The sequence below is a fragment of the Scomber japonicus genome, chromosome 13 (assembly GCF_027409825.1).
Source record: "Scomber japonicus isolate fScoJap1 chromosome 13, fScoJap1.pri, whole genome shotgun sequence".
Taxonomy (NCBI): domain Eukaryota; kingdom Metazoa; phylum Chordata; class Actinopteri; order Scombriformes; family Scombridae; genus Scomber; species Scomber japonicus.
This window is the reverse complement of record NC_070590.1, coordinates 30,217,783-30,231,824: the sequence shown is the minus strand read 5'-3', so window position 1 is coordinate 30,231,824 and position 14,042 is coordinate 30,217,783. Positions and strand designations below refer to the sequence as shown.

General features: G+C 39.5%; 1 protein-coding gene across 1 annotated transcript; it reads left to right on the top strand.

Moving 5' to 3' along the window:
- Positions 1 to 1,253: 1,253 nt before the first annotated feature.
- Positions 1,254 to 13,500, top strand: smfn (small fragment nuclease). Its single transcript, XM_053331315.1, has 7 exons — positions 1,254 to 1,558; positions 2,209 to 2,292; positions 2,375 to 2,452; positions 6,152 to 6,263; positions 6,356 to 6,464; positions 8,637 to 8,690; positions 13,050 to 13,500. Exons 1-7 carry the CDS (start codon positions 1,301 to 1,303, stop codon positions 13,171 to 13,173), a joined length of 819 nt encoding a protein of 272 aa, XP_053187290.1. The 5' UTR covers positions 1,254 to 1,300; the 3' UTR covers positions 13,174 to 13,500.
- The last annotated feature ends 542 nt before the right edge of the window (positions 13,501 to 14,042 follow it).

Genomic DNA, 14,042 nt, shown 5'->3' with positions numbered 1-14,042 from the left:
TTGATGGTGTTGATAACAGTGGGTATGGATGTGAATGTTGACATTGCATATGGTGTTGGTAGGAAATTGTAGGATTTTGTGAAAGGGTGATTTGATTGGGAACTGGCAAGCACTGATTTGAGAGGTGGGGGTGGGATTCAATAAGTTTTGACTTCTTCCCACTCCCTTTCGAATGTTGTTGACAGTGCATTATATTTTCTGTCGGGTGTAGGTTCGCTATTTTTGGTGAGAACACTGTGCTTTCATTTTTTATGTGCTGTTTTTGTTTTGTTTTTTGTCACGCATTCGAAATAAAAAATTATCTAATCTAATCTAATCTAAAATGTGCTTTCTCAACTTCAAAATTTTGATTTGAGGGGGCAAGACATTTATTTAAGGGGGCTCTGCCCCCTCTTGCCCCTGCGTAGAGCCGGCCTCGCATCTGACTAAAATGTCTCAGATCCCCTTTTCCTGAAAGACAGAATTCTGTTATAGTTATTATAGAATAGAATAGAATGTCTTTATTATCATTGTACAAAGCACAATGAAATTGAGATGACGTCCTTAAAAGTGCAGAAACAAGAATAGATAACTAATTATTTCTAAAAAAGGCTATTATTTAATGTTTAGTGCATTTATGGCTTTAGCATAAAAGCAGTTTTTTAATCTATTAGTGTGTACTTTCAATGTCCTGAAGCGTTTGTCTGAGGACAGCCGGTCAAAGAGCGGGTGTCCTGGGTGAGATGGGTCCCTGAAGATGTGGAGAGCTTTCCTGTAGGCCTAACAGATCTTCCAGGGAGGCATCTAAACCATCCCATAATTTTTTGGGTTTTGATTTGAAAACCGGAACTAAAAAGATTTGAAACTGTAAAAAGAAAAAGATTTGCATGAAAACAAATAATTTATTCAAAATAAAGTAATGAATTTAGTTTTTTTTTAAATACGTTTTTTTTTTTTTTTTCAAATTTCAATATCAAAATGTGGAATTTCAGTTTCAAATCTCTTTTTCGAATGAATAAAACATATGACCTCGATTTAGCTCCATACCATACCGCCCTGTCAGCTCCTATAACACCACAGACATACAGATACATGTGTATACACTAGCAGTCAAACATCTGGACAAGCCTCTCCCATTCATTTGAATGAGAAAGCGTGTCCAAACATTTAACTGTCTATAATACGTCCATGATTCGACCTTCCTATCATGGCCGCCATTTAGACACTTCCGAGTCATTTCAGTTAGTTGGGACCTTCTTAAGCAAAAAAAAAAAAGTAAGTAGTAGTTTTTACGACAGTTCAGAACAGAAGTCGGCCCAAGATGCCGGTCAGCTCGCGGGGTTCGGCGTGTGTCCTGGCGGCTCTGCGCAGTGTTAGCAGAGTTAGCAGTGTTGGCAGTGTTGGCAGCGTTGGCAGTGTTAGCAGCGTTAGCAGTGTTTGCAGTGTACACAGCAGCACACCGGGAACACGGCCCGCCGCGTCTTCCACACTCGCTTCCTATTTTGACGTCCGGACGTCCAGGAGTGTTAGCATGTCGTCCTCCGCTATGTCCCAGAGGATGGTGTGGGTGGACCTGGAGGCAAGTCATCCTGACCGGCTGAGACAGCCTTCTACTTATTATATGTATTTGAGCTAATGCTACAGCACATGTGTTGTGTCTCATATGAAAACACTGCCTAGTGAAATGACGTCTGCTGTTCCTTGTTCATGAAATGCGGAACTCCTGCTTTTAAAAACATTTGGTATTTAGATTCTAGTTCACACGTCTCTGCTTTCTAATTACTACCATCACAAGTACTTGCGTTACTCCTGTCCATACAATGAACTGTCAAATGATGCATTACGTTTATTATGTATGACAGCAGGTTCAGACTAATCGTTGGGTTGTAAATGTCTACTCTCTTTGCCATGATGTTGAATTCATGGATGACATCAGGTGCCTGCATGTTATCTGCAGAAAATGGTTGATAAAACCTTCTGCTATAAAATACTGTTTGTTTGCTTTCAACAATGGATGATGGACTCTTTTATAAACATTATTTGGTGATTGATGCTCTGATGAAATGTCTGGTTTGCTGTAAAATGTTAACTTATTACTTAGTATCACTAACTACACTCATGTGGGTTACCTGCAGGGTGAATGAATACAGTATGCTGCTGCTGCTGCTGTGAACCCATCCATACTGTATAATTATGTCTAAACATTTACCTGTATCTCTGTGTTATTAGATGACAGGTCTGGACATTGAGAAGGACAAGATCATTGAGATGGCATGCATTATCACAGACTGTGACCTGAACATTCTTGCTGAGGTAAGAAAACATAAACATCATCGGACTGTTTCTCTTTTTCTATTTGTAATGTGACTTTAACCGGTCTGTTCTTGATTGTCAGGGGCCCAATTTGATAATCAACCAGCCAGATGAGCTGCTGGATGGGATGTCAGAGTGGTGTAAAGAGCATCATGGCAAGGTAAGTTATCTCTGTGCTCAGGGGTTTGAAGAAAAGATACATGTGAAGTCACACAAAGCAGAAAAGCCCCAAACACAGTGCTGTGATGGGAAACTGTCTCAGCGGTTTATTGCAGGACTAATACTCAGTGTGCAGCTACAACTGAACAGCCAGCCATTGTTTATGTTGTGTGACTGAATTAGAGATGCTCCTAAAACATTGTTGATTTGAATTATCAGTCAGTTTGTTTCCATACACAGAGAAACGACATCACAGATTTTATCTCAAAATAACAGAGGGGAGATGAGACCAGAGGACAGCGTGAGGCAGAGCAGAGAGACTGCTCTCTGCTTGTTCTGACTGGCTTGTTCTGTTGTTGAATGGTACTGATGTCAGCTAAACTACTTTTGCAGCAGATGCAGGTACAACCTCCTCTACTGCTCTCCATTATGATTCACTATTCAGCTCACAGCGCTGTTAACAGCCAATTAAGAAAGCACTCTCTGGTGTGCCAGGATTCATAAGTCACACTTTTTATTTCTCTGACTGTGTGGATGTCTTTCATACCACAAAAGAGAACATAAGCATCGAAACAAGAGTCTTGCAGGCAAAACATGAGACTTTTGTTGGTTATGGGAGGTCAGTGTGGGATGGCTGCTGTGCAGGCCAGCTGGATTATATGTAACTCATTAAACCAACATCAGGCCTGTGTTAAACAATACAAGGGGCTGTGATGTGGTGGCATATTGTTTAAGGTACCAGTGAGACAATGAAATACAATCCAGACACCAAGGGACTGATTTACTAAAGGTCTGCGTGTGTAAAAATGTGCAAACTTGACATCACCTGCAAAACATGTGCAAGCTGATCTACTAACGCAGCACACTGAGGTTTGTGTCTTTCAACTGTAGAATATAATACGTAGGGGTGGGAATCTTTGGGCTCCTCATGATTCGATTACCATTCAAGGACTATGATTCGATTATAAAACGATTATTGATGCATCTTTATGTATGTTGATGCACTTTTTCACATTTCTCATTTCCATTATATTTTATTAAACTAATGGAAATGCATGCAAACTGGAAAGTTCCAACTTCATTGTACAGAACCAAAGCTAACAGGACTATTATTACTGAACAGTACAGGTTAACCAACTGTACTGCTGCTCTCTCCTCCAGCTTGCTCATACACACACACAAGCACGCGCACTCACACAGCCCTCGTCCCCGTCACACTCACACTCCGGCCCCTACCTACTCATTCAATCCCAAACATTTTTACATAATTGTATGTTTTAATGTTTCTGTTTTATGTAAAGCACATTGAGTTGCCATTGTGTATGAAATGCGCTATATAAATAAAACTGCCTTGCCTTGCCTTGCCTTTACTAACAGCATTGACTTTGTCACTAATACTCTCCCATATGTGTGTTTTTCTGGTAATATTAGTTTTTGTTATAACTCAATATATTAGTTAACCTCTTCACTAGAACCTGATCACATTTCATTTCATGCTTGCAGCTTTCTGCTCGTCCAAACTCTCCATTAAGACACAAAACCCTCATTTAAATACTGCTGTCTGCACCTGTTGCTCCTGTTTTCATTTACAGTTATTCTTAGTAGATCACCTGCAAAACACACAATAACTAAACGCACAATCTATTATACTGTACATGCAATTTAGTATCTTTATTTGGGATCTTAGTAAATCAAACCATGCCCCAAGTGTTTGTAATACTCACCAACAGGTTTTTACAACTCTGGAAAGTTGTTGTGGAGGCAGCAGATTTATCTTTATCACTATAATTGTGAGGTAGCCAGCAGCAACGCAGCATTCATGTTAAAAAGTAATCCACCAGGATTATACACCTGCATGTGCACCTTTGTTGATGCATCAGGCTGAGGTGTCCACTGTGAGCCAGCTCTGATCTGAGTTCAGCTCTGTTGGGATTGTTAATTCTTCTCTCTGTTCAGTCCAGCATGTTTGTGAGAGATGTTCTGCAGAGTTTCCATTGTGACTGTGTGATGAGATAACATTGAATTATTGCTACGCCTCAATGTCAACATGGCAGCAGTATAGAACAGTTGAGCAAGTGGAAGAGATAATTATTTTCTAGTGTCTGTTAGGTTTTGTTCAAGTGTTCTACATCACAACGTTCTGATCATATTCACTGAACAGATACAGTGCTGGTGATTCAACGCACAGTGTCTGCTTAGCTTTCTAGTCTATTTTCTTTCTTTTAATGGGTCTAATCACAATGATTAATTAGTTAATTTAAGTAGTTTAACAAGTGGACTAATAAATAAATACTTTGAGGGTGTTTTAGGGCTGCTCAATTATGGAAAAAATCATAATCACGATTATTTGGGTCAAAATTGAAATCACAATTATTAAAACGATTTTTTTTAACTTTAGAAACATGCTGCATTTATTGGACATTCGGCTTAATTAATTTTCCCTCCCAGCAACAGCCTTTTATCTGCCACTTAATGCAACACAAAGCAGAAAATGTGCAGAGATATTAGTGCTGAGTGAGTTAAGATGATGATAGTTCACACTATTTTGCAGTGTGTTTCAGATTCTGTAAAACTAACAGCTGCTAAGAGCTGCGGTGGCTTCCAGTGGCTTCCGGTCTAAGCTTTTCAAAATAAAACCTTTGTTATTGTACGCTATCTCATTATTATTATTAAAAAATCGTTTCTCCCCGATTTTATTAGTTTTGAGATCGTTTGGCCCCGAAATCGTAATCACGATCAAATTTCGATTAATTGAGCAGCCAACAGAATGTTGATGTCAGCTGTCTGACAAATAGTCCCTAATTTCTCTGTGTACAGATTAGGGATGGGAATTTGAATACATTTTCTTGATCGATCATCGGGAAAATTAACGATCAATTATCGATTAATCATTATCTTTTATCTTAAAATGCCATGATACGGGACTCTTGTAAAAGCAGCTGAGCCTGAAGCTCCGAGCCAAACCTCTTCACATATCAATCAATAGAGCACTCTTAAACACAATTGAACCTCTTTTAGAAACACTTCCAAAAAAACAATCAAATCTATATAACGTTAAAGGACTCCAAAATGCACCCAGCCGAGCCGAGAGAGAAAGAGAGAGACAGAGATAGTGTTACTTCACAATTCTGCTTACTTAACTAGAGACTCATAAAACAACCAGAGTGACTCACCTAAAGGCTACAGTAGTGACTGTCCACTGCTAACAAAGTAAAGTAACTCCAGCCTACTGATTCATGTTGATTAGCATGTTAGCATGTTAGCATGCTCAGGGATCAGTGAGCGCAGCCTGGTGACAGGACCGAAGTAGCCGGGATGCAGAGGCATTGTGGTGCTATCCTGGGTAGCCTGGCCAAGGTGCAGGTTTACAATGAACTCTAGTTTTAGTTTGAAAAGGTCCCACGCCAAACTTCACCTTGACCTCTTCATGTTTGATCGATAAAAATTTTATGTGATCAACATTTTTAACGATGAATTATCGATCATCGATTAATCATGCACATCCCTAGTACAGATTAAACAAACAAGATGTGTTCATCAGTGAGCTTCAGAGATGTTATGTCACTTTTAAACTTTGAGTTTCCCCCTGCTTTTGGCTGTCTTCTGTATCAATCCTTTCATCCCATCACTTAGAAATGAATAAAATATGAAATATAAAAGTATGTGTATTAAAAGTGTTCCATGTAATTGTGTATTTTAGTCAGGACTGACCCAGGCTGTACGGGACAGTAAAATCACCCTGGAACAAGCTGAGTATGAGTTCCTGTCCTTCGTCAGACAGCACACCCCTCCTGGACAGTGTCCTCTCGCTGGTAAGTTCCTCTTATGAACCAGCAGCACAACTGTGGTATTGTTCAACTGATTAGTCTCCTACAGACACATCCCTTACTTCCTCCTCCTGCAGGCAACTCTGTGCATGCTGACAAGAAGTTCCTGGACAAGTACATGCCACAGTTCATGTACCACCTCCACTACAGAATCATTGATGTCAGCACCATCAAGGAGCTTTGCAGGTGTGTGTGTGTGTGTGTGTGTGTGTGTGTGTGTGTGTGTGTGTGTGTGTGTGTGTGTGTGTGTGTGTGTGTGTGTGTGTGTGTGTGAGAGTGTGTGTGTGAGAGTGTGTGTGTGTGTGCAGGGTAGATTTTCCTTTTGGTGAGTACATCTCAGGAGACCATCCTCTTGAAAGTTTGATTGTTACACAATTCCTAAAACTAGATAAAGAGAACCCAATGTAAGAAACCAGACAAAGACATTAAATGTATTCATTAATTTATTGAGGGAAATGATTACATCTTCTATCGTTTATATTTTGTGTGAGGCAAAAGTATGTGAACCCTTGCTTTTAATAGCTGAAGTGACCATCTTTCACAGCAATACCTTCAACCAAATATTTATGGAAACTGTTTACCATCCTTGTTCATCAGCTTGGAGGAATTTTAGCCCGTTCCTCCTTACAGAACAGTCTTAACTCAGACTGACTTGTCTTATTTCATGAGCCACTCTCTGTGACATTTTCCTGTACAATCTGCTGACACATCTCTATCAGTGACTGCAGGCTGTCCTGGTCCAGAGGCAGCAAAGAGGACCCAGACCATGATACTACCAGCACCATGTTTCACAGATGAGAGGAGCTTCTTATGTTTGAATGCAGTGTTTGCTCATCACCAAACCTCATCCGTCCACAGAACATTTCTCCACTCACCTTCTGGCTCATCCACATGGTCTTGAGCAAACTGTAGATGTTCTGTTTAGAGAGTGGCTTTCTTTTTGCAACTCTGCCATGAACACTATTGATGTTCATTGTTCTCCTGATGGTGGACCCATGGACACTGACTGTAGCCAGTGCAGGAAAGGCCTTTAGTTTCCTAGATGTTACCCTGGTGGCCTCCTGTGACTACTACATACCTGCTCTTAGTGTGATCTTTGTTGTACAACCACTCCTAGGGAGAGTATCACTGCTGTTAGATGTCTTCCATTTGTACACAAACTAACCCTAACCCTAACCTGACAGATGACTGTAGTTTTTTCCAGCCTGCTGAGTATCAGCATCTCTTCTTGTGAGGTCCTCAGAAATCTCCTGTGTTCAGGTCATGACACACTTCCACAAACCTGTGTTTTGAAGTTCAGACTTTTGTAGTGAAGACCCAGATTTCTCTTCTTTAAATAAAACACAGCCTCCCAGACTCACACTTAATTGTCACCCACCACCTAAATCTAATATCCACGTCAAATGAATTGATGTTACTAGAGGTTCACATTCTTTTGCCATACACATATATGTAAAAGTGGATCATTTCCCCCAATAAACAAGTGTAAGGGTTTTGTCTCATTTGTTGATGTCTCCTCATCTAGTTTGAGGACTTGAAGAGAAATCTGATAATGTTTTAGGTAATATTTATGTAGACACTTTGAAGCAGCACAGTATGTCATGTGTTGCAGTCAGAGACTCAGGCTAACACTGAGCTGTAGTGTAACTCAGTTTGTGTTTTTACACACTTTAAACCCACAATGAAGCAGTACATGTTTATAGTCTGCCAGCTAACATCTTGCTGCTTAAACCCACTACCTTTGTGCAAACTACCACAGTGTACCACAACAACAGAGGAAGTTGTTGTTCTGCTACTTCTGCTTCAAAACTCTCACGTTACACAACATGTTGAGTGAAGCTGTACAACACATACACAAACATTACTGTCTCAACCCAGCTCAACAGCTCAGAGATTTTGAACCAAATTTTGAAGTCTCCACCACCAAATCACCAAAACACTAAATGAGGGAATATCTTTTGGAAGAATGGTGTTCATCCCTCCAGTGCAGTTCACTGTCCACTGTAGAATCATTAACAAGCAGCACTGAGGCTGTTCTGGCAGAAGTTGTGGAAAAGTTCTGAGACTTTTTTCAGTGAGTGCTGTGTTTTGTTCCAGAGTCTGAATAAATATTTTAATATTTTCCACATTTGTCCCTCCCCTGTTCCTTTGCTGGGCCAATCCTTGCTAATATCATTAAGTCCTTATTGTTAATCCAAACCTGTCATCAGTTTGCAGTAAAGTGTGTGATTTGCCCTGCAACTAAATAAACGATAGAGCAGAATGTGAAACAATAGACATTTTTCTCTCATCCTGTGATATATCATCATATCATTCAGCCCCAGCAAACTGAGATGAATGAGTTTTTTTTTCTTTCAGACGGTGGTTTTCAGACGACTATAAGATGGTGCCTCACAAGAAAGCAACCCACAGGTCTGTACTATCAGTTTTCCACAACAAGCCCTGAGCTTCATTACCCCAAGTGTGCACACAGATGTTCCAATCATTCAGACCAGATATTAAACAGTTTACCCTGCCAGCTCACTAGTACAAAGTCCATGTGAAGTCCCATTGACCCCATGTGTGAATACAGCAGTAAATTATCTGGAGAATTCACAGAGAAGTAAGATAAGTTATTCCTTTTATTAGTCCCACAGTGTGGAAATTTACATTGTAACAGCAGCATGTCGATAGTAAAATTAGAAAGAGCATCAATAAAAAGAATAAGTACACAAGCAATAAAACAAAAGTAACCTAATGAACAAGAGTAATATCGGTCTAGTCAGAATAACATATCTGAGTCTGCTATTGATATTATACACATTTTAGAGTGAGGAGAAATATAATTCACAGTTGAACTGAAGTAATAGTATACCTGAAACACTGATAGAGATATCAGTGAGCGAGTGGAATACTGCTACTACTACTCACTGCTATAAGTGCAACAAAATCCATCAGTGAGGGAGACGGCACAAGCAATCTATCCAACAACTGTAAAACAAGCAGAACTGAAATACAACATCTTTGGCTTCCAGCAGTCAGCTCCCCTCTCCTCCATAGCTGCTGTTTTACACAGACAGCTGGCACTGGATTAATGCAGCAGGCCAGCTAAGCTACATTGCTTTGACTGGTCCTGAATGCTGCACTGACGCTAGCACTAATATATGAGAGAGACTTGGAGTCATTTCTTGTAAAATAAAAGCAGCTTTATTTCTGATGAAAAGCTGAAATCAAAACAAAAAATCCAGCTGAATTATTCACGTGCTGCCTCCTGACACCTTGACTAAACCAAACACTATTTCCTGTAGGTTTACAGGACTGTACTGAACAGCTCTAGTAACAGTTCAGGGAGAATTCTGCTATGAATGTGTTGTAACAGTAACATCGCAGGACCAGCAGGGTTATGTGTGACTGACCTAAGACATTTTTACATGGAGCATGCAAACCAATCACAAGACTCTGCTGAAGACTTTTTTGAATCCACCATTTATTCAGTTTGCCTTGCCAATGCTTTGATAACTAACAAGAGACAAGACACTTAGTTTTAGTCATAATTTAGTCATTTACATTGTTTTAGTTTTAGTCGAGTAAATATCATAGGGTTATAGTCGACTAAGTCTACAATTTTGTCAACTTAAATGTAATAGTGTTATGTGTAATGCTTTTTTTTTTAAATTTTGTCTTGAATTCCTTAGTCATGTTTACTACTAGATGAAATGAATTCCTATATTTAGCTGTGGTAGTAAGGTTTGAATGTGCAATACACAAAGACACAGATTTCAAGATATGTTTTGAAACAGAATAAACTCAAGTGTGTCACTCTGTTAAATGTTGTTTTCTGATTCACCATCTCGCTAAGAATCTGTTGTGTGTCTGATCAACAAAAGAACTATGAACAACTTTCTTCATTTAACAGACAGATTATTCTTTTCATGATATTTCCCCCATTAACTGTTATTATGGATGGATATTAGCCTGTATGTTGTTATGGATAAAATTAACTTAAGGAATGGTCTGTCTATCAATTAAAGCTGCAAGCAGCGATGAACGGGCCTTCGCCCCCCCATGCATGTCGGGCTGCAGCTCAGTCGGAGGGCGCGCACGTAGACGTCTTCATAAGTAGGCTTTTATTTGACATTGCATGAAGTGCTGAAATATCACTTCCTGTGTTCACTATGTGGAGCTACAAAGTAACACACACAGCCACTAATCATAAGTCATGTTGCAGTGTATGATGTGGAGAACACATCCTGTAAATTTCATATAAATCGGATAATGTTTGTCATATGAGGCTGACTTCCTGTGTCCAGTAGTTGGTCAGGACGGGACCCTCTACATGCATGATGAATTTGGTGTAGATGGGACAATGTCTGTAGGAGTTATAAAGACATCGAAATTCGCCGTATCCCCACGGCAACCAGGAATGACAGGGGAAAAAACTTTTGATAGCTTTTCATCTCCAATGTCTCAAGATGATCGTGTGTGAATTTGAAGTGGATGGGATGAAATCCCTAGGACTAGTTTGATCAAATATGAGGCCTGGAAATGACCAAAAAACTCACCAAAATTGAGCATTTTCCCCAAGATGGCCGACTTCCTGTTGGACTTAGGGTATGGGTCCAAATGGCGTTTTTGTGCGTCTGGAGATGATACATAAACCTATCGAATTTCATTTTTCTATGTCAATCGGGAAGGCTGAGGTTCAATTTTGAAATATTCAAGGGGGCGCTTTTGAGCCATTTAGTCACGCCCATCCCATTGAAGTATATAGGATGTTAAACGCACTCCAGACGTGTGTGTTGAGTTTTGTTACCGTGGAGGCATCCTTTGCCCCTGAAAACTGTAATCGTATTTCATTGCGTTGAATATGTTGTCATGGCAACAGTATTTGATGATGGGTCATGAGCTGCAGAATGTAGCATCACCAAGGTCTTATGTGTTCACTGAGTCAATTTCAGGAGTAAATACTTAAGATTATGGGAGTAATCAGTGAAAGAATGAAGCAAGTGACTTCCTGTTGCCAGTAGGGGGCGCTATGACTGTCACTAAATATGAGACTGTACATGTGTTCAGACCAGGACGCTGAACAAGCATCTGAAATTTGGAAAAGCTCAGACCATGTGGAGTCAAGTTATGAGGGTTTGAAATTTGATGGCGAGACATCGAAATTCGCCACATCACCACGGCAACCAGGAATGACAGGGAAAAAGCTTTTGATAAATTTTCATCTCCAATGTCTCAAGATGATTGTGTGTGAATTTGAAGTGGATGGGATGAAATCTCTAGGACTAGTTCACTGAAATATTAAGCCAAAATGGGCATTAAAATCGACAATTTGACTCAAAATGGCCGACTTCCTGTTGGTGTTAGGGTATGGGTCCAAGAGACTTCTTGACATGATGAACATGTGAACCGAGTTTGGTTTGTCTATGTCAATCTGTGGCAAGTGGCAAGGGGCTCAATTTTATTCATTTGCCAAGGGGGCGCTACAGAGCCATTTTGCCACGCCCATTTATGCAAACCATGAAAAAACAAAAAGAAAGAGAAGAATAATCTTGACAGATACAATAGGGCTTGGTGGCTGGTTAGCGCTTGGGCCCTAATAAATAGCCTACAGATGCAAATAATGAATAAATAACAAACGCATTCTGCCAGCCCGAATCGTTAAGTCTCTGAGCAGCAGACACAATGCAGGTTGTTATCAATGTGAAGGTGTTTGTTATACAGATATAATATAACAGGTTGCAGAGAGAAAACACTGCTGCTCTAAAAATGATAACTGCAAGTATCAGCACAGTAAAGATGTGTGGAGACACAAACTTCGTCAAAAGTCGTTTTTTTTTTGTCAAAGTCGACTGACAGCTAATCAGCTGATCCATCATCAGAAACAGACAGCGCTTCATCTGACACTTTGGAGGAAAGGTCGTCTATAATCATATCTTGTCTCTTCTCTCTTCGAGTGGAAAAGACTCAAGTGAGGGAAACCTGGATGCAATTTAAGAAAATTGAGAAGCACCCATAGCATGGCTGCTAGTGCCAGTTGCACCGTCTTCCCAGGGGTAGATCAAATGTGTAGTTCACCTCTTGACGGTGAAAGCCATTAGTTCTGATTGGATCTCTTCCCAAGTTGTCCCGCCTTTTCCTTACCTTCTGATTGGATCTCGTCTCTGACAAACATTATTGCCTAGTTTTTATTCGTTGACGAAAGTGTCAATAGATTTTATCATAGTTTCCGTCCTCATGCTATAGTTTTTATTTAGTTATGGTCCTGTTTTCAGCAGGAAAATAAGGTTGTTGACGAAAACTTCCACATTCCACATTGCTTCCACCACATACATACATCCCACCTTGCCCTATGTTGTTCTGTTGAGTTTTATGGCAGTTGGTTTCCATATGTGTTGCATTGCCCTCACTTCATCTATCCCAGTTCTGCCTTGTGAGAAAGTGCAAGACAGAAATGTTCCTGAATGTAGCTGTATGTTTGAAAATCACTATCAGTGCCTGTAAGAATGTGCCAGTAATTCACTGTGTGTGAAAGAGGTTTAATGTATATTGAAAGAGTTTTTGGTGTTTTTGTTTTGAGTAAAAATACATTCTGAAGTCAAACCACAGCTAACATGAGCTCTTTGTGGTCTGGTAAGACAGGAGGAACAGATGTGATGGCCAAACATACTAAAATGAGCTAAAATGAATTGCAGTGATCCTTACAGTCTGGTTTATGCTCACACTCACAAGGTTGAGAAGAGAAGAATATGAATAATAAAGATTTCAAACCTGTGTTGTCTCCTACAGAGCCTTGGATGACATCACAGAGAGCATTAAGGAGCTACAGTTCTACAGAGCCAACATCTTTAAAGCTTCAACAGATGAGAAGAAGCGCAAGATTATAGAAAACGGAGGCAGCAACAAGAGTTAATGTACACACGAGTGAGACCATGGAGCCTTCAGTGTTCTGTAGCTGTATTACCACAACCAAGCAGTTTGATCATTCAGTGTAATTTATGCAAATGTCTTCATTGCTTTTAGTTTTTGTTCTTATTTAGCTCCATAATGATCCTTTGTTTCACTATCATTAAAAAGTTCACTTAAAGATGTCATGAAAGGGAGCAATATTCTGGTAAAAAGCAACTGTTTTTCAATGTTTAAAAGAAACATTTGTATTAATTTATCTTCAGTCTGGGATTTATTTTCATTTACCCTTGTTTTTTAAAAATGAAACCAAATAAACTCAGTGGAGGAAGTACTCCAGTCCACCTGTGTCACTTTATCAACTTAAACATACAAGCATAACTCAATCAATCAATCAATCATTATTTATATAGCGCCAAATCAAAAGTCATCTCAAGACACTTCACACATAGATGAGGCATAGACAATACTCTTTGATTTAATTCAAAGAGAGCCCATGTGCAGCACTAGTTGACAGCAGCAAGGAAAAACTCTCCTTTACTTGAATATGTAGTTCAAACAGATAAATGGCTAAAGTACACACAAAATTGTCATATGTGTACTAAATGTTATTTTTGTGTAGTGTTGAAGGACAAAAGGTCCTTACAGCTGGAAAGTACAAATCTAGTGTACATAATACATATGTACTATACATTTGTATTCTGGTTATTAAGTCTTTAAATTTGAGGCAGACTGTCCAGAAACTTTGTAAAGTTGAAGTATGATTGATGTGTATATATGTAGTGGTGCAGTATCACTTCCTATTAGTACAAAACATTACATTCATTTATTTTATTGCCAAACAGTAAAGTATATAACTCACAGTGTATAGTGTAC